The following is a 21,734-nucleotide window of genomic DNA, read 5'->3' on the forward strand; positions in this document are numbered from 1 at the left end:
CAAAATATTGACGATAACAATGTGCAAGACCTTTTTTATTTATTTGATTAATTTTTTGTAATTATAATATACTGTGAATGTAGGTGCAAAACAGATTTCACACATTGAGTTAAACTCATTTGTTGCTGCACATTATTATTATTATTTTAAACAATTATAATTAATCAATAATAATTTGTGAATACATTAATGCAACTGGTAAGACAGGATTATTTAGGATATTACAAAATGTGCATTGAGGGAAATGCAGAGGACTGTGTGAAAAGAAGACAGAAAGAGAGAATATGGTGGTCTAGCATTTAAGGATAGGCCTGCAAGTTTGGAAATCCACTGTTAAGATTTTTCTTTCTATTATAGTCAGCAAATTAAGGACTATGTTAAGGCTTGAAAAATCCATATTACGGTAATAAAAATCAGCAAATCTGGGCTTCGGCTGCATTGATTTTGACAGTTCTTTAATATAACTGGTTGGAGTGGCCTTTAATGCACAATATTGTACACTCTCTTAAGTTGATGATGACTTCTGTAATGTCTTGTAATGTCATTCATTTAAGACACAAGTACTCATATGAATGAAATTTTACCCAATTTTAAACATTTAAACATTTTTACTGTTTTATTTCAAAACTATTGTGGTGGTAAAGAAAGTCAAACATACAGCAACTGTATCTCAAAGGGCTGGTCTTTATCACATTGCAATCCTCAACTAGAGTTACAGTGTTTTGTTTTGTTTTGTTTTGTTTTTTTTATCACTAGCTCATTTATAAAGAAAGAAACATTTCAGTTTGTTTACCACAACTGTCATTTGCACAGTGAGTCAAATTATTACCTGCATTCTTAGAGTCTAATCTAAACACAAGATCTAAGATACGCCTTTATGAAAATAGGTCACACGTCTGTTGAGTATGTGGTTTAATATTTTACCTTAAGGTCAACAGCCAAGGTAAAAATAAGCATGCAGCAGACCTACATAAAGAGGGAGCAGGTTCACCCTGAACATATGTGACAGACATAAAAGGTCTTTAAAAGCCTTGGAGAATGATATGTTGCCTGTACAGTAACATTGTTCAGCATGACAGGCTATACAACTGCATCCTGAGTGACTTGTGCAGTAGGTCGTGGGTTTCTCATGGTGCATGACAATTCCTGGCCTCATGTGGCGAGAGTATGCAAGCAATTCCTCCAGCCCCAAAGTCTGCCCCCTCTTCAGTATCTTCTCCAGCTAAGGGGTTTGCTAACGTGTCAGCCCCGGCTCTTAACACCAATGCAGAGAACCTTCTCCTCCACTACTGCCTTTGTCAACCTCTGTCCTGTGTCTGGCCTCTTTATTATGTCTATTATTACTAAACCCTTAGATATACAGTAGATCGTAGTGTGGTAAGTAACTGTGCAGCCTAAATATTATTTGCATAATGAATTAATGGACAATCTTCACCAGTTAGCTCTAAAGTACAGTTCATCCAAACAGATGTTGCTGCAGACATAACATATTTTCTTAATTTCATCTCTCCACACTTCTTTTATTGCGTCTGTTCATGTATCTTTAGTGGGGATAACTAGTGGCAGAATAAGGGTATTATAGAGACAGAGGTTTCTCGTTTTCAGAATTTCAGATGGTCCTGAAACATTCTGTTTTATTATGTACTAGGTATGTCTCAAAAGATTTGATATAATGAAAATAAAAACAAAACAGGCATGTGTTATAGAGAAAAAGACAGAGACTGCATATGCAACAACTGTTGCATATGCGGCAGTTGGGTCCTTCACAAGTCAAAGCTTAATGTGAGGAACTCGTGACTTGATTTCGCCAATAGGCATGTGAAAGACACCATGGTCATGTGGACAAGGATTCATTGGTATGATGAGACCAAAATCATGCTTTTTCATCAGACAAGATGCTATGTTTGGCACACACCAAACACGACACAACACCACAAACACATCAACACCACTGTGAAACATGGTGGTGGTAGCATCATGCTGTGGAGATGCTTCTCAGCAGCTGGCCCTGGAAGGCTTGTTAGGGTAGAGGGTAAGATGATTGGGCAAAATATGGTATAATCCTGGAGGACAATCTTATTCAGTTAGCAAGACAACTACAGCTTGGGAAAATATTTGTTTTCCAGCAAGACAATGACCCGAAAAATACAACAAAAGCTGCACAGAATTGGTTTACATTGTCCAAATGTGAAAGCCTAATTGGGACGTATCCACACAGACTCCATGCTGTGATTTCAGCTGAAGGTGCATCTACTAAATACTGACCTGAAGGGGGTGACTATTAATGCAAACACTGATTTCATATTACATCATTTTATTTAATTGACATTACTTTGCAGAAACCTGACTTCACTTTGACATTAAAAAGGTATTTTTCAGATTTTTTTGTTTTGCCAGTTTCGCCAGCTTTTAGTGACCAAATTTTATTTATATTGTTAATAAAATAATCAAACATTCAAGGGGGTGCAGCTCCAAGCAGCTGCTCTCTTTGTGTGTTGTCTCTCATAGTTTTGTTAAGTTTTTGTTTGTCTTTTTCTAACTCGTGTTTTGTGCTTTTCTGAGGTTATAGCCATACCAGGAACTCTCTGACCGCCTACATTTGTCATTTTTGGTGACTTTCTAAGGAGGAACATGTAACCATGGATACTGCATTGTATTTTTTATTCATTTTATTTTTTTTGCATGATGATCACATAACAATATGGGACATGGATGAAATTAAGTCCTGGTTAAAAATACAAAGAAGGCCTTACTTACATCAGACTTGTCAGCCTTCATCACTCTCATCAAACTAAAATGACCTGAGTAACCTGAGTAACCTGATCAGCCTGAATTCTGAGTTTAATGAAACCAGTTAATTTAGTACTGTTCTTGCTTCTCGTGGTCTTACAAACTTTGCTATTTACTGTATCTCACATCCTTAACTGTATATTGTTATAATAGCTGCACTATTCAGTTTTTTTTTACTCTATTCATGATTAAATCTTTTCTGTTCATTTTAACATTTGATCTCAGTTTTACTCTGCTGCTGTGAAACTTGAATTTCCCCTTTGGTGGATCAGTAAAGTCTTGTGTTGTGGTCATTGGTTTACTGTTTCATTAATATATAGTTATAGATCGTGTTGTAGATGTGTCTCTGCTTCAGGTCAAGCTGGTGTTAAATGTTAACATTACTAGTTGATCAGACAGTGTATTTCAGGGCTGTAGTAGCTCTTTTCTAAACAGCACCTTTAGACATGAGAACAGGCAGATCTAATATCTAATAATAACCCACTAGCTTTTAAAAATAAAGTGATGCTGTGAAGCTAAAAGCCTTATAAACCACATTATGGTTAAGGTCATTCCATTTTAATATGCTTTTAACATTTAATGTCAAACTTCAAACTATTGATAAACAAAGTATAACATAATTATCCTTTAGTTTGCCCTGCAATGGGAAGTACTCACAAATGTATAAAATCTACAAAATCAGCTTTAATTGTCTTAAAACAGCTATTTATTAATAACAATCAATTCACATCACCAGACCTCTATTTATCACACTGCAGGCATTAACAAAGAGACACAAGTACAAAGCACATGATAATTAGATGTGAGTCATGTTCAGTTGTAGCCACAGTAAATTGTATTTACTGCACTGAATTAGTCAGCACCTTAATACATTTTACCTTTCAATTATTGTTTTCTTTTATTGTATTTTGCAAAACTCTGAGCTTGAAAACAAATTTCAGGAAAATATAAAGGTAAAACAAATTTCTATCTTACTTAATTGTATTTTGCCTTTACTTTACTTGGACTAAGACAAATTATTGTGGTAACTTCACATTTGAAAGTGTATTTTTGTTTCATTTGATTTTCAGTATCTAAAACTTTCTTGATAATCTGATCTTCTTCTTCTCTTTCGGCTTTTCCCATCAGGGGTCGCCACAGCGAATCATCCTTCTCCACCTAACTCTATCATGGGCATCTTCTACCCTAACACTAGCCAACCTCATGTCCTCTGTTAAGACATCCATATATCTCCTCTTTGATCGTCCTCTTGCCCTCCTGCCTGGCAGCTCCATCTCCAACATCCTTCTACCAATATACTCACTATCCCTCCTCTGAACATGTCCGAACCATCTCAGTCTGGCCTCTCTGACTTTGTCGCTAACACAGGCAACGTGAGCCGTCCCTCTGATGTACTCGTTCCTTATTCTGTCTAACCTGGTCACTCCTAAGGAGAACCTCAACATCTTCATCTCTGCTACCTCCATCTCAGCCTCTTGTCTCTTTCTCACTGCTACCGTCTCTAACCCATAGAGCAGAGCTGGTCTCACCACTGTCTTGTACACCTTTCATTTGAGTCTTGCTGACACTCTTCTGTCACACAACACTCCTGACACTTTCCTCCACCTGCTCCAACCTGCCTGCACTCTCCTCTTCACCTCTTTTCAACACTCCCCATCACACTGAACTGTTGACCCCAAGTACTTAAACTCCTGCACCTTCTTCACCTCAGTCCCCTGTAACCTAACGCTACTTTTATTGTCCTCTATTCTACATGTAATCTATTGTACTTGAGTACTTGTGTCTGTGTGAAACGTTTATCTTCTAGTGATTGAGTTCAGAAGATAAAACATATAAATATAATAAGAAAAATCTACATTATAACACAATCTGTTATTTTACACCCTCCACTAAATGTGACCTACTGTAATAATAGAAGTTTAAGTTTAATAAAAGTTTGGCACACATTAATTTGTTGAAATAAATCCAATTATATATAAAATTCTACAATCTTATATCACTTACTGTATGCCCTAGTATTGTACGGTAATATGGTAAGTTATACTATACTAAGTTAATGACTTAAAACTATGTTTTTACTACTTTTATCAAATAAAAAACAAATAGATTAAAAGTACATTACTTTAAGTAGATTTGAATTTTAAGGACATTTTATATAGAACTATTTCAGATTTAAGATAAATTTTAAATTCTAAAGAGTAGAGACTCTACTCGCTACTCACACAATATGACGCACAGAGCTGTGACCTCCATGTTGTCAGCTTCTGACTAACTGAACATAAGACTGAGTAAAGACATGTAGAAAGTATGAAGGACTTCCTTTTCCTGTGAGGAGGCCACAGCAGTTTAGAGTTTGTGTCTGACACACACTGTTTCTGTTTGACAGAAACATTTGTGGAAAAGAAAAAAAATGTATTTGGTGCTGGGGGGTTTGAACATACCTATAAGCAAAAAGTTAGTATATTTGGCCTCTGCTATCTCTATTTTGACTTTTCTTCCTTCTACAATCTACTCTGTAATCTACTGTAAGTTTATGTTAGTTCATACTTCTATTACTTTGAGCATAAGATAAAACAAGAATTTTAAACTAAACTAACTATGGATGAATTGAGAGGTTTTTCTTTTTTTTTTTCTTTTTTTTATTTTGAACAGTAAAAATGCAAATTTCAATAAAACATAAATAAAATAAAACTGCTAAATGTAACTAGTTTGCATATATATGTGGTACTATTCATACCTATTCACCTTTTGTAAATATACTGCAACTCTTCCAAGCAATATGCATGATAAAATAGTCCATAATCAATAATTAAAGACATCTTTATAAGCTTTACAAATGTATTAAAATGGAAATCACAAGTATTTAAATAAAAAGTCACAACATCAGATCTGTATTGGCATTTACTGTTTGTGTGAACAAGGGCGGATAAAAAAATGTGTGAATATATGTTAATATGTTAATTTACCATTAACCACATCGTCTGTGTGTCTATTTATATGTGGATTCTGTCTGTGCAGTATTTCATATTTGAAATGTGACCTTCATCAAGTAAAAACTCATCTGTACTTTCTTTGACATTAGTATGGTCACAGTGGTGATATTTAAAGGCTGCAGCAACTCTGCTTGCTGCATGTCTTCAGACATGTCAAGAGACGGAGAAGATTGAACAAGGTGGTTTAAGTGTTCCAAACTCACGTCTTGACCAGACCATGAAGTTTATCAACCACGTCTTTGGTATGCACATCTTCTGAGCATGTCACACAACTGATACATATTTTAACCAAGCTAGCTGTGTAGACTACCTGCATGTTGGCTGTAGTTTTACACTACCAGTCTATTCTTTCATTTTAGGCACATACATTTTACAGAAAACACCAAAGTATTGCTGCAGATAATAGAGAAATGCATCAAGTAAGGGCTTTTGTACTTGGCATTTTATCATTAACTTTAGTGTAAATCCAACTCAGGCATACATTCCCGCATTAAACTTTTGATGTATGATCTGCCCTAGTGACATTTACTGTAAACACTGTTCTAATACACAATGTAATTTTGAGGTAAAATAACAATATACATATTATTTATAATATCAAGTACCTGTCTCTTTTTTCTTTGTTGTTATTACAACAGTGTAGTTCACCTTTGTATATTTACTTTATAAATATACACATATATGATGACAAATAACGGTATGGAGAGCTGAATGGAGACAGGGTGGGAAGGAGTAGGTGGAATCTCTGGACTGTTGCCAGGTGTTGTCCCAGAGTTCATGCATAATGTTTCAGGCAATCTAAAATTGTATCTTGAGAGATAAAAACATGCAATCAGATGTAAATGTGTCAAGTTACTGTGACATATGACCAAAACTAATTGCATCCTTATTATTTTCATCTTAAGTTATTGTGCCAATAACCTCACAGATTCAATTCATACATTTGAAATTTGTGCTTGAATTACATTACATAAACACATACAAACATGAACACATAGAAACATGATAAACATGAGGATCTATTGTGTTATATCGCCTACTGAAAATAACCTAATTTGAAGATTATGTTTGCAATGCTGAAAGTTAAATTAATTAATTATACACATACCAGATTTGAGACTGATTTAAATTCAGACAAGTGGAGGCAGTAGTCACACAATGTGATGCAGAACAATGTGACTTCCATTTTGTCTTGATGCAGACTGACTGAACATCAGACTGAGCTACAGTAGTTTATGATTTGGGTGAATGACTTCCTGTTCCTGTGCAGAGTAAGAGTACTAATAATGATGAGGTTTTTATTATTATTATTATTATTATTATTATTATTATTAATCATAGTAGTAGTAGTAGAAGTAGTAGCTTAGTTTATTTTCAGAAAGGACCTCTCATATGAACAAAAAATAAGAGAAGAGAGAACAGAACAATGTGCATTTGAAGATTCCAATTTCCAAAATAAAGAAGTGTGCTAAAATGTTTAAGCACCATATACTTATCTCTCTTCTTTTTAGACACTGTCATGCAAACACAGTCATATTCAGCTCTCTGCTTTAAATAAGCCATTTGCTACACATCTCAAACATTTACTTCACCAAATGAGCGTTCAGTGATAAACTGATATTGTAGTCCAACAAGGGGACCTAGAATGGAGGAGACATGTTTGAAAAATGATTAAGTGACTGAATATGTATTTTGTAAAAATGAAAATCTTACTTTACAGAATTTAATCCTGTGTAGCTTTAACTTAACTTTGTCAAATTGTTTTTGGGCATGCCAAAACAGGACAGTAAGTCTTACAGCTTGTGTAGATAGAACAGTGAAGGTTAACACATTTGTGATGGAAAAAATAAACAGTGAAAACATTATGTGATTATTTAATAATGTGATTGATGCTTTTTAGTCTACTAAAGCAGATTTTCATTCAAAAACAAATTAACAAGAGCAACTACGTAAATGCTGCATAGTTATTAGCATGCTGACTAGATCAGTATTCTCCTTACTATCATTAATTTTTGTGTAATTCAAGTTTCCCACAGTGAAGTAGTCCAACCAGAAGCAGAGCCACTATCACTATGGGGAAAACAGTCCTCAGGATGAATGTGTGAATGCCTAAACTGTGTGTTTTACTATTTACATGCCACTGACAATGATGTTAACTGTCTTACTTTCTCTTCACTCCTCCCAGTTCACACCAGTACTCTCTACTCTCACTTTCCAGAAATGCAGTTTTAATTTCACAAGGTCCTGTTGATGATTCCCAGGTAGAAGCACATATTGTATCAAATCTTATATGATTAGCTAAGGCAGAAATACAGACTTAAAGTCGTAAAGTGTGTATGTAACATGACACAAAATATGGACAATAGTTTTATTTTCTACGAGCAGTTAATCATGTAATTTCAATTTACCATCATCCTGAGAATAACTGAGGTGAAATTGTGCAAACAGCAGCAACAACAAATGAATCACTGCAGAGATAAAGGACGTTTTGTATCATACATCAAAATGTAAATTATATTTGTTCTTATATTAGTTTTATCTTGAGTTAAGCAGTTTACCACTTGCTATAACTTTGTCATCAAATAATGATAAAAAACAGCTCATTTTATTTGTAACAAACATCAGTCATCAATTGAACATTATTTCAGTATAAGTGAATTGAAACCTTGTTTTCAGAGACAAACTGTCTCAGTACTCACACTGTCTGAATGTAATGTTGGTACCACAGACTGGATCATTTCATTAGTAGGTATGAACTTGTTCTTCCTTCTTCTTCTAGTGACTGAGGCAACATTACACTTAAATTACTATTGAGCCTCTAACATTTGGGATTTTCTAAATTAATATTGTTCGAACTCCTTCACATCTCAGACAAAAGTTTTTACTTAATTTAAAAATTGACAATCAAAGCAAGTGATTGTTAAAGTGCTGGTCACATTTGATGATCTCCTAGAAAAATATTAATAATTATTCTGTTTTTTTTTTTTTTTTTTTTAACAGTTTTATATCAACAGTTCACATATATTTAAATGAAAATAAAAAACACGGCAGTTCATATACCACAACCATGGTTTTCACAGGCAGTCATGCTTAGAGGCTCAAAATATCACCAGCCTATGTGAAGTCTAATCTAAAAACAAGCTCTAAGATACGCCTTTTAAAATAGGTCACACGTCTGTTGAGTATGTGGTTTAATGTTTTACCCTCAGGTCAACAGCCAAAGTAAAAATAAGCAAGCAGCAGACGAATGAATTAACAGTCATCAGGTGTATTAGCATAAAGGGAAAAGACCAGCTCTGTCAAACTGTGAAATTACCCCCCTCAAAGTTAATCAAATAACATGTTATGTCTTGTTTTTCAACACTTTTCCGCTCTTTCTCTACATTTCATGACAAAAAAAAAAAAAAAAAAAGACTTTTACACTTTTACCCCATGAAAATGAAACGGCTCTTTCTGGAGCGTTTTACTCTAAAGTTTGTCTCCTTGTATTAGATATTTGCTTTGTACCTCAATCGTAAGTCACCTTGATTAATAGCGTCTGGTATATAAATAAATGTAAATGTAGTATGTAAGCACTGTGCTCTTTAGTATCTCACCTCTTCTGACACTAAGCCAGCTCTCTGGTGAGTCTCCAAAGTCATAGATGCTGCACTTGTAGAAGCCTTCGTTAAATTTAAAAACCTTTTTGATGGTCATCTCTCCAAAGGAGCCAGTGCCTATGAAGAGGCCATCTTTATAGAAATCAGCCATGTGGGCAGATGATGTCTTCTTGATTCTGCAGTGCAGAGTCACAGCTTCTCCCTCCAGCAACGGGAAGACGGGACTCTCCAGGATCACAGAACCATCTGATCATGAAGATTTACAGCATGTCAAACATTAAATGTTAATTCATTTGTGATAAAAATGTCCAGATTGTTAATAATATTTAACTTTCTCAAAATACTGACAATATCATGAAACCTGCTTACAAATAGGACAAAACATGGCTTAACTTTGAACTAAAACCAGAAAAAAACTGTCCTATGTGTATGAACAGTAAACATACCAGTGACAGTGATGTTGACAGTGTTGCTTTTCTTTCCTCCTGCCTTTAAAGATAACCAGTGAATCCTTTCTTCAAAAAATCTGTAAAAAATAGAGAACTATCAGTGGCAGCAATGCTGTGTGACCTTTTAGATCTTTTTCTAGTCTGCACAATGCTAGACTAGTAAAAAAGTTATTTTCCATTCATTTTCCCCTTCAGGAAAATTTCCTACATTGTGGATGTCCTGGGAAAGAATGCAGTGGTTCACACTAAAACACCTATAACAAAGTTCTTCAAACATAAAAATCTGTAGCAAACAGTTCCAGTGAGGAGCAAGCAGAAGCATAATTCAAAGAGCAAAAATGACTAGACTAGTCATATTTGAGTATCTCAGTAGGAATTCTGACAAGCCCTCAATTTTGGCTATATAAACCACCTCTCTCACACTTACATTGCTCTGCTGTTCTTCACATAACTAAATCTTCATCATATCTTCTGCCTAAACTCTGTAGCTCTGATTGTGTATATGTTTCTGTTATGACTTCAGATCTCGATCTCTGCCCCAAGCACTATGACTCTGCCTGACTTCTCTGGTTTTAGACCCTTTCTTTTTGGACTTCTGATTTAAGACCCAGACTGAACATTTCCTGTGCATTTCAAATTATTAACTGTGTGTTTTTTTGGGGTTCGATTTTTGGATTTTTGATCAACCATTTTTTGCTTGGTGTTTTCTCCACTCCCCTTTAGTGACTATGCAGCAGACAACAACTCTAGAGGCCACCTTGGGTACCTGTGGCTCAATAGGTAGAACAGTTGACTGCCAATCACAGGATTGGTGGTTCAATTCCTGCCTGCCACGTCACATGCCAAAGTGTCCTTGGGCAAGATTCTGAACCCCCTAGTTAGCCCCGGTGAGTCAGGTCAGATCAGCTGCATAGCAGCTCTGCCATCGGTGTGTGAATGGGTGAATGAGACGCAGTGTAAAGCGCTTTGAGTACCAGCTAGGTAGAAAAGCGCTATATAAGTGCAGAACATTTGCCTTTATGTTTCTTGTCTCTCTCTTGTTGCACAACTCATCTTGTTCTGACTTCTCCACTGCTGCCTCTGTCTGTAGGTTCCAGGAGAACCCAGAGTTTCTAAACTCATTGGCCAACTTGGAATAGAAAAGTCTGGGGGACATATATATATATATATATATATGTGTATATATATTGATGAGCAGTAAAGTGAATGTATTAAAGTGTTACAGATTAAATCTCCTTTTCCGATAACCTAATGATATCAGTCCCTAATAAAAAGTGTTGTTAATGCTGGTCCTCTCACACTGGCATCAGTCCTTTTCAGTTTTTCTGTCTAACCTGCTATCTGGTTACTAGTGCTGCTATGGAAAACTTTGAGTTTGAAAAAGTAAATATTGAATATTGTGGATTATTCAGAACGAAACATGTACTGGGAACACACAACTGACTTATATATATATATATATATATATATATATATATATATATATATATATATATATATATATATATATATATATATATATATATATATATATATATACCTGAAATCGACCAGGAAATGAGAAGGAGAGTCCCTGAGACGAAGGCTTTTCCAATAGAGTGGAGAGTCATCTGTGCTGATCATGGACCAGAACTGTACATGGAGGAAAGAATTTAGTCCTGACGGAGAAAACAAAGAAGGCCATGCTTACCTCAGACTTCTCAGCCTTTATCAATCTCATCAAACTCAAATGACCTGGTTAACCTGATCAGCCTGAATTCTCAATTATGAAACTAGTTAATTTAGTGCAATTTAAAGTTGTTGCTCCTCATGATTTTACAAACTTTGTTTTTTACTGTATCTCACATCCTTAATTGTATATTGTTATTATTGCTGTTCTATACTGTATTTTAGTACAATATTCTTGATTAAATCTCTTCTGTTCCTTTTAACATTTGATGTCAGTTTTACTCTGCTGCTGTGAAACTTGAATTTCCCCTTTGGTGGATCAGTAAAGTCTTATCTTGTGGTCATTGGTTTACTGTTTCATTAATATGCAGTTATAGTTCATGTTGCAGATGTGTGTCTGCGTCAGGTCAAGCTGATGTTAAATGTTAACATTAGTAGTTGACCACACAGTGTATTTTTAAGCTGCAGCAGCTCTGTTCTACTAAACAGTGCCTTCAGACATGTGAACAGACAGATCAGTGGTTTAACTGTTGCACTATAATAATAACATGCTACCTTTTAAAAATACAGTGATGCTGTGAAGCTGAAAGCCTTATAAACCACATCATGACTGATGTCAATCCATTTTAATATGCCTTTAACAGTACATGTCAAACTTTAAACTATTAATAACAAACTATAATATAATAGAAAATTGTTATCCTTTAGTTTGCCCCGCAATTGGAAGTACTCACAAATGTATATATATATATATATATAATATTATATAATATAATATATAATACTAATAAAATGAAGTGTAATTGTCTTAAAATTGTGGCACTCATTTGACTCTTGGTTCAAAAACCAATACTAGTTTGTTATCAAGTGCTTAAAATTCTGCTTTAAACATGAATTATTAATACGAATCATTCTACATAACCTGACCTCTATTTATCACACTGCAGGCATCAGTAGTAGTACTGGTACAAAGCACCTGATGAATTAGATGTGAGTCATGTTTAGTTGTAGCCACTGTAAATTGTATTTACTGCATTGAATTAGTCAGCACCTTACTACATTTTACCTTTCATTTATTGTTTTCTCATATTGTATTTTACATCATCTAATTTCAGAACACAAAAAAAGCAAAGCAAAAGCACATTTAAGGAGAAAAAAAAAGTTTAAAAAATTGTGTATCCTAATTTATTGTATTAGTCTTTACTAAGACTTCCAAATTATCAAAGTATTGTGTTAACCTAAAGTATCTTATCTTATTATAGATACAATAATTTCATTTACTTACTTTTGACACACACATTTAGTAATTTAACAATAGGTGTATTTTTGATTCATTTGATTTCCGTTTCAACAACTTTCTTGAAATTCTTATCATGATTTTATGGAAAAAAGAGAAACAATTCTAAAGGGTTCATAAACGTTCAAGCATCACAGTATTTATCTGAGCACAGCACATGGTATGTACCAAGAGACTTTTCTCCATCTACAATTTCTTCTCCAGAATCTGAAATATGAACAAAGATACAGTATTATTCCAACAGGGAGATCTTTTTATTCATAGCAACCTAGAGGATATATAAAGATATAGATGTAAAATAAGTTAAAAAAAATATATGCAATGCGAACATCTGACATGTTGATGAAATAAGCCATTATTTTAATTTACAGATTTTTGTTAAGTCATTCATCATGTCTTCACAATTTCTTCCTATAATTGCTATTTAGGATATTTGTTCCAATTATTGTGCAGAAAAGACCACATTTATTATTGTTATTATATTGTCTTACAGATGACCTTACATAAAATAAAAATTGGAAAAATACATACTAATTAAATTATCTGAATGAAACTATACTAGACATAAATCATAAAATGATCCACTGCACAGAAACACAAAACAACAATAATGAACAACAATAAGTACCTCTTTTACTTCCAGTGTCTGACAACAGCATATGTTGACTTGTTTGGATCTGACACATGAGCCTCAGAAACTGAGAAGAAGAAGGAAAAATGTTAAAGTAAAAATAAAACTACTGTTTATACTAAACTATGTACATTTCACATTTCAAATAAGCATAAGTTAAGTGTTAATAAGTTCATATAGAAACAGAATATTTTATATATGAACAAAATGTTTTTGCTCTCTGCTAAAGTTGGTTCAACTATTTTAACCAAATTAACTAACAAAACACATGTCCTATTAGTAGGTCCTTTGTGTTAGGTGACTCGGTCAATGTCCCCTTGGTATTGGTGAGATATTGGCCTCTACACTTACGCTTGTCTTATTTACAGACACTGAGTTGAAACCACACTGTCTTTCACTATCTGTAGAGGTGGCCTATTAATATCATGTCAGCGTGATGGTCAAGTAAAACTCACTAAAGTAAAAAAATATATACAGAGTCGCCTTTATTTTAAACAGCATTTATATGAACACGTACTAGATATAAAAGGTTGGGTTTGCTGTTCCACTTAAGTAACCACACACACTTACAACTCACACTTCAACTTTATTTCTTTTTGCTCCACTTTTAAACTATTAAACTTTGTTGTGTAAAAATACCTCTCGTCTTCCCCTTTGTTGTGACAGCAGCATATAACACATTGTTCGGATCATCTACATTTTTTTCTCCACCACCTGAAATGTAAACAAAGACACTGTATTATTCAGATATTAATACTAAGAAATTGACAAAAAAAAGATTTGTTAACAGTAGATAGACAGGTGTCAAGTCAAGACACATTTTTAACACAAATTTCAGTTGTATATAATGTATTAATAAGTAGCCCAACACTAACACATTACTACTATAATACTTTCTACTAAGTACTGATGGAATTTAATACAAAATAAAAACATTTCATACAGTTTGCAGTCTGTAGACATATTGCATAGTAAGTATTGGACATGAAAGTTATGTTGATGAAGTACCTGTTTTCTTCTTTTGCTTTTTGACATTAGTATATACAGCTGTTTGTGGATGCACCACACCAACCAGTTCATAGGCTGAAACATATAAAGATAACATTATAACAAATATAAAAGTACAGTGGCAAGAAAAGCTTTGTGAACCTTTTGGAATTTCATAGTGTTCTGCATTAATTGGTCATAAAATGTGCTCTGATCTTCATCTAAGTCACAACAATAGAAAAACGTCTGCTTAAAATATGTTACACAACATTATATGTTTTCATGTTTTTATTGAACATAACATGTAAACATTCACAGTGCAGGGTGGAAAAAGTATGTGAACCTTTGGACTTAATAACTGGTTGACCCTCCTTAGGCAGCAATAACCGTTTACTGTAGTTGCAGATCAGACCTGCACAACGATCTGGAGTAATTTTGGACCACTCCTCTTCACAAAACTGTTTCAGTGTAGCAATATTCTTGGGATGTCCATCCTCTGTGGAGCTTCAGTTGGTGGACAGATGGTCTTACGTTTTCCTGCAAAATGTCTTGATCAACTGTGGAATTCATTTTTCCATCAATGACAACAATCCGTCCAGGCCCTGAGGCAGCAAAACATCCCCAAACCATGCTGCTCCCTCCGCCATGTTTGACAGTAGAGATGAGGTTTTGATGTTGATGTGCTCTGTTATTTTCTTCTCCACAATTAGTATGTTTTTTCCAAACAACAAAATTTTGGTTTCATCTGTCCACAGAATATTTTGCCAGTAGTGCTGTGGAACATCCAGGTGCTCTTTTTCAAACTTCAATGCAATGTCTTCCTCCATGGTGTCCTCCCATGTACTCCATTCTTGTTTGATGTTTTCCTTATTGTAGACGTGTCAACAAAAATGTTGGCATGTGCCAGAGACTTCTGTAAGTCTTTAGCTGACACTCTAGGATTCTTCTTTACCTCATTCAGCATTCTGCTCTGTGCTCTTGCAGTCATCTTTACAGGACGACCACGCCTAGGGAGAGTGGCAACAGTGCTGAACCTTCTCCATTTGTAGACAGTCTCTCTCACCGTGGACACATGAACATCAAGGCTTTTGAAGATACTTTTGTGACATTTTCCAGCTTCATGCAAGTCAACAATTCTTCATCGCAGGTCTTCTGAGAGCTATTTTCTGAGAGGCATGGTTCACATCAACCAGTGCTTCTTGAAACCAGTAAACCCAAAACTTTAAAGGGCAGACAGCTTTCAGCAACACATCCAATATCATCACACTGATTGGACTAAAGGTTGGCTCACTCCTGACTCCAATTAGTTCTTGGAGAAGTCTCGAATAACCCTGCACTGTGAATGTTTACATGTTATGTTCAATAAAAACATGAAAACTTATAATGTTTGTGTAGTATTATTTTCAGCAGACTGTGTTTTTCCATTGTTGTGAGTTAGATGAAGATCAGAGCACATTTTATGACAAATAAATGCAGAACACCATGCAATTCCAAAAGGTTCACAAAGTTTTTCTTGCCACTGTATATTAAAGTTTAAGTGGTATGTGTTGACTAACTTTTTCATACTCACTTGGACCTGACTCTGGTGTTGGGGGCTCAGAAGAAAAGCATGAAACTATATAGAGGTAAAGGAAAAAAAAACTATTTGAGTCTACACATCCAACTTTTTAATGTGAGACAACAGTAGGAAATACACTACTGTGGCACACACCATTAATAACATGTAGAAAGACTTGGTTTTGTTCAGTGATCATATATATTTTTTTATGTGTGAATTTGAAGACTGGTGTTATGGTAAATACTATGTGTATACAACAGGCCTCAACTCTAATTTATGAATGGTTATGGTATAGCTAATCTTACATGGCAAAAATATTTTTAGGTTAGTAAACATAAGTATGGTTAATACAAAGGATCTGTGATGGGATGCAAACTTTCAGCACTGTGTCTTGAATAATTATTTCCCTCCCTTTTGATCTGAACAAAATCATATTAGGATTGTGGTATGATACAGCATATCTTTGGAAAGAATGAAGCGTGTTGCAGGGGTTCTTGAGAATTAAGGAAGCACAATGTGCAGGGCTGACAAACAGACCCAACTGGGTCCCCCGTCAGATTGAGTTTAGGAAGTAAAGCACTTTGGTTAGGGTAAAAGAAAAGTGTGTGTGTGTGTGAAGTGACTGTCACATTTTTCTTTCTTAAGCCAGCCCACAGGCTTACAAGATCTAGACTTCAACCAAGTGTAGTAAGTTCCTGTGCCAATTAAAACATTAATACCACTTTAGTCACAAAACTGAAAACTGGAATGCAACATTGGATATTGAAACCTAAAGCTGTGCTTTGTAGATACTTCACTGTTTGAGTACAGGGCATGCTAACTATATTAAGAGTGAACACATACATTATAGTTTTAGAAACGTTGCAAATTGTGTTCGTTAACACTCGTGCCACTATGTCAGATAATGATGCTTCCATTGTTTCAATACAATATTAAAACATGAGCAGATGAAAGTGATGATAACAGCATTATTCTCTAAAGGTTTCAGATCAGATCTTTATTGCTGTGTCCATCATTGCATCTGAATAGTGGAAAAATCTTATTTCAGAATATAATTTTGACATAAAAGAGATGTTGAGCCCCAGAGTCTATGTAGCTTGTTAATTGATTCACATTGATTTAAAAATGTATTTGGATTGAAATGTTTTAAAAATAGTTTTGCTATAAATTGTTGTATAGGATTCATTTAAGTTAATTCATGTAATTAATTTGATTACATTTTTTAATTGCTAGACAGTCATAATAGAAATGTATTTTCTGTACCTCTGTGTTTGTAACGCTGAAGTAGTCCCACGGCCAACAGCAGCACAACCACAGACAAAAAGGTGAAGACAACTGATAACACAGTGGAGAGTTGAACGGATCCAGGGTGGAGAGGAATTGGAAAAGTCTCTTGGCCATTTTGAGTTGTTGTCCCTTGAGGTGGAGTAATATATGCCATTAGAAAATGTACACAGTACACAAACAGTAAGTATAGTAAGTTAGTAGTTATAGTTAATTAATTAATTAATTAATTAATTAATTAATTAATTAATCAATAATCCTTTAAGTTAATGTTAATTCAATGGTAGCATTTGAATGGATAGAAGAGAGGAGCTCAGTGTATCAGTAGAACAATACAATACAACAACAGTAGTACAAATATTCTAACGCATGGGATTTTGTATCACAGGAAGACTTTGGAGTTTACAGCTTTGGGTTTAGCGTCTCATCCTAAAACACTTCGACATGAGAACCAGAGGATTTACTTTAATTGAGTATTTTCTTCTTCTTACATGCCTCACCTGTAACAGCCAGCCAGCTCTCCGGTGATTTACATTGAGATCCTAAGATGCTGCATTTGTAGAATCCTTCATCAGACATAGAAACATTGTGAATGGTCATCTCTCCTGTATATCCAGTATTAATTAAGTTGCCATTTTTATAGAAATCAGCTGGGAGTTTGGAGGATGTTCTCAGTTTCCTACAAGTTAGAGTCACAGTTTCTCCCTCCATCACAGGTAGAGTAGGACTCTCCAAGATCACATCACCAGCTGTAAAAACAAAACAAAAAATTTACCTCTGTGGTTCAATGTTACGTACAATTACTAAATTTGCACCTGGTCAAAATATCTAAGTATAGAATATTAATTTAAACGACACTTTCAACATTTTACTGAAGTTATCAGCTGCATTTTGCCATTTCTGTAAATTATAACATTTCTTGAGTTAACAGTTGCTGAACATACCAGTGACACTGATGTTGACAGTGTTGCTTCGCTCTCCTTCTTCATTTTCACAAAAGTATTCTCCACTGTGTGATACAAAGGCAGGTTTAATATCCATCAATCCTGTCGATGTTTCCCACTGAGGAGAATTTGAGGAAAGCTTTTTCATCACTCTCCATTCAGTTGGTCCATGAGAGCGAACACAACTTAATGAGATGGATTCATATTCAAAGAACTGCAGCCTGTTTGGATTGATATGAATAGAAGCTCTGCCTGTGACAGAGAAAAGTAAGGACATAAAAGTAAGAAACCTAGTTCCAAGAGTTCCAAATTAGATTTTTTCTCTAGAAAAATAAGTTCCATGCTGAACACAAAGTAATGCTGTTTTGGGTGTTCATTCATTGATCTTAGAGTAAATAATTAAAGCTTCTTGTAGTCTTTTTTTTTAAGTTAAAGAGATATAAAAATATAAATATTATAATATTATATATATATATATATATATATATATATATATATATATATATATATATATATATATATATATATATATATATATATATATATATATATATATATATATATAATATAATATAATATTAAATAAATCTTAACTTACCAGCTTTCTGCACATCAGAACTGTTCTGACCTTGAGCAGTGAGCAGCAAGAACAAATTAAACACTGGAGAAAAAACATTGTCAGATATAAATATCTTTATATGTAGAACTACACTGCTGAAACACACATACTATAGATGACAGAAATGTCACTATCAGACATTCTTATTAGTATTTAAATATAATATAATGTTTTATAGTAGTTAGTAATCAAATCATCATCATTAACACAATTTTGTCTGTTTTAATGTATGATGATGAAATGTTTATTTCTAGTTATGTATTAAACAGGAAAGTGATATGTATTGATAATACACACTACTCAATTATAAGGACTATACAATGTTTATTATAGTCACATAATGTTCAACAACGTACAGTTTGTGTTTAAGTTAAAATTAAGTTAATTTTAAATTATACATAGGCTAGAGTGGAGTGTATGTAAAGTTCTGTACCATATACAAACACACAGAGATTTGTAAGGAGTAGACACAGCAAACACAAAGACATCTATTAAGCTGCTAAATGAAATAAATAAAATCTATATATAATGATATATTTAGTATGGTTAACATGAATCTTAAGAAACTTAATTAATTATATGCACATTTTCAGATTTTACTTTAAATACAAATATGTGAATCAGTACTTACACAGTCTGATGTAGAACACTGTGACCTCCATACTGTCTTGCTGCTGAGTGAGCATCAGACTGAGTAAAAGTAAAATAGTGTGTAAGTTAAGGACTTCCTTTTCCTGTGTAGAGTAGAGGCCACAACAATTATAGCAGTACGACTTTATGCAACTGTTGCTACCATACCAGTTGCTGTGGGGGATTTTTATGTATTTTTTATGTTTCTATCTTGTGAATTACATAGAATACTTTTTTATTAATTCATAAAATAATAATAATAATAAATGTTTTTTTTTTAAGTTTCACTTTTAGCTTAAATAAATAATAATGTTTTACAGCAGCTTATTTGTGACCGATAAGGACATTCTGGTGTGTTTCAGACTTGTTGTGTGAGTACCAGAGCAGGTACCAGGTACTGGAAAAGGACATAGAGCAATGAGCTCTCCCTTTTTAAAAAGCCACCCTCAGTAACATGCTCAGGTGAACAGGTCTTTTCCAAAAGATGTTCTGAGATTCTTGGACCAAGAAAATTCATCAGCCTTGAGAGCTGTCTTATTGACTTCTGTGAAGGTAAGGGATGTTTTCAGCTCTATGATTCAAAGTCCTGATAACGCTTACTTTATATTGTAGTGGGTAATGGGAGCTCAGCTTATGGGGTCTTATATTTAACTAGTCCTAAAAACAGGCCACTGTCGCATCCTGCCTGAACTCCACTATTATCCCTATCCCAAAAAAGACCACCATTATCAATTTAAATGACTGCTGGCAAGTGTCAGAGCCACATCATGTCGCTGAGAATTCCTCAGCGACCACCCACAGATGGTCACAGTACGGCCTCACCTTTCTCTAGCAATCATCCTTAACACTGGCTCCCCACAGGCTTGTGTGCTGAATCACCTACTGTAAGCACTTTAGTTAGGGTAAAAGAAAGGTTTAGATTAATAAAGACAGTGTGTGTGTGCAGTGACTGTCACATTTTTCTTTCTTAAGCCAGCCCACAGGCTTACAAGATCTAGACTTCAACCAAGTGTAGTAAGTTTCTGTCCCAATTAAAACATTAATACCACTTTAGTCACAAAACTGAAAACTGGAATGCAACATTGGATATTGAAACCTAAAGCTGTGCTTTGTAGATACTTCACTGTTTGAGTACAGGGCATGCTAACTATATTAAGAGTGAACACATACATTATAGTTTTAGAAACGTTGCAAATTGTGTTCGTAAACACTCGTGCCACTATGTCAGATAATGATGCTTCCATTGTTTCAATACAATATTAAAACATGGAAAAGATGAAAGTGATGATAACAGCATCATTCTCTAAAGGTTTCAGATCAGATCTTTATTGCTGTGTCCATCATTGCATCTGAATAGTGGAAAAATCTTATTTCAGAATATAATTTTGACATAAAAGAGATGTTGAGCCCCAGAGTCTATGTAGCTTGTTAAGTGATTCACATTGATTTAAAAATGTATTTGGATTGAAATGTTTTAAAAATAGTTTTGCAATAAATTGTTGTATAGGATTCATTTAAGTTAATTCTTCTTCTTCTTCTTTCGGCTTTTCCCATCAGGGGTCGCCACAGCGAATCATCCTTCTCCACCTAACTCTATCATGGGCATCTTCTACCCTAACACTAGCCAACCTCATGTCCTCTGTTAAGACATCCATATATCTCCTCTTTGGTCGTCCTCTTGTCCTCCTGCCTGGCAGCTCCATCTCCAACATCCTTCTACCAATATACTCACTATCCCTCCTCTGAACATGTCCAAACCATCTCAGTCTGGCCTCTCTGACTTTGTCGCTAACACAGGCAACGTGAGCCGTCCCTCTGATGTACTCGTTCCTTATTCTGTCTAACCTGGTCACTCCTAAGGAGAACCTCAACATCTTCATCTCTGCTACCTCCATCTCAGCCTCTTGTCTCTTTCTCACTGCTACCGTCTCTAACCCATAGAGCAGAGCTGGTCTCACCACTGTCTTGTAGACCTTTCCTTTGAGTCTTGCTGACACTCTTCTGTCACACAACACTCCTGACACTTTCCTCCACCCGCTCCAACCTGCCTGCACTCGCCTCTTCACCTCTTTTCCACACTCCCCATCACACTGAACTGTTGACCCCAAGTACTTAAACTCCTGTACCTTCATCACCTCAGCCCCCTGTAACCTAACGCTTCTACCCTGATCCCTCTCGTTCAGACACATGTATTCTGTCTTACTACGACCGACCTTCATGCCTCTTCTTTCCAGAGCAAACCTCCACCTCTCCAGCTGTTCCTCTACCTGCTCTCTACTCTCACT

At 34.8% G+C, this 21,734-nt stretch overlaps 1 protein-coding gene across 1 annotated transcript; it reads right to left on the reverse strand.

The window, feature by feature from the left end:
* Positions 1–7,358: 7,358 nt before the first annotated feature.
* Positions 7,359–19,481, reverse strand: LOC113168308 (low affinity immunoglobulin gamma Fc region receptor II-like). The gene is made up of 6 exons (XM_033326523.1): positions 19,451–19,481; positions 18,799–18,861; positions 18,201–18,452; positions 17,757–18,005; positions 9,380–9,628; positions 7,359–7,423 (listed from the first exon to the last, which is right to left on the reverse strand). Exons 1-6 carry the CDS (start codon positions 19,479–19,481, stop codon positions 7,359–7,361), a joined length of 909 nt encoding a protein of 302 aa, XP_033182414.1.
* Positions 19,482–21,734: the final 2,253 nt, after the last annotated feature.

Source organism: Anabas testudineus, chromosome 18, assembly GCF_900324465.2.
Source record: "Anabas testudineus chromosome 18, fAnaTes1.2, whole genome shotgun sequence".
In the NCBI taxonomy this organism is placed as follows: Eukaryota; Metazoa; Chordata; class Actinopteri; order Anabantiformes; family Anabantidae; genus Anabas; species Anabas testudineus.

Bases quoted from the DNA above. Each gene is read 5' to 3' on its own strand.
- LOC113168308 (XM_033326523.1), bottom strand. From the start codon at position 19,481: ATGGAGGTCACAGTGTTCTACATCAGACTGT. The intron at 18,862-19,450 runs GTAAGTACTGAT...TTTTTTCTCCAG, and splicing joins AGTGTTCTACATCAGACTGT to TGTTTAATTTGTTCTTGCTG. The intron at 7,424-9,379 runs GTGAGATACTAA...CCTCCATTCTAG, and splicing joins CTGGCTTAGTGTCAGAAGAG to GTCCCCTTGTTGGACTACAA.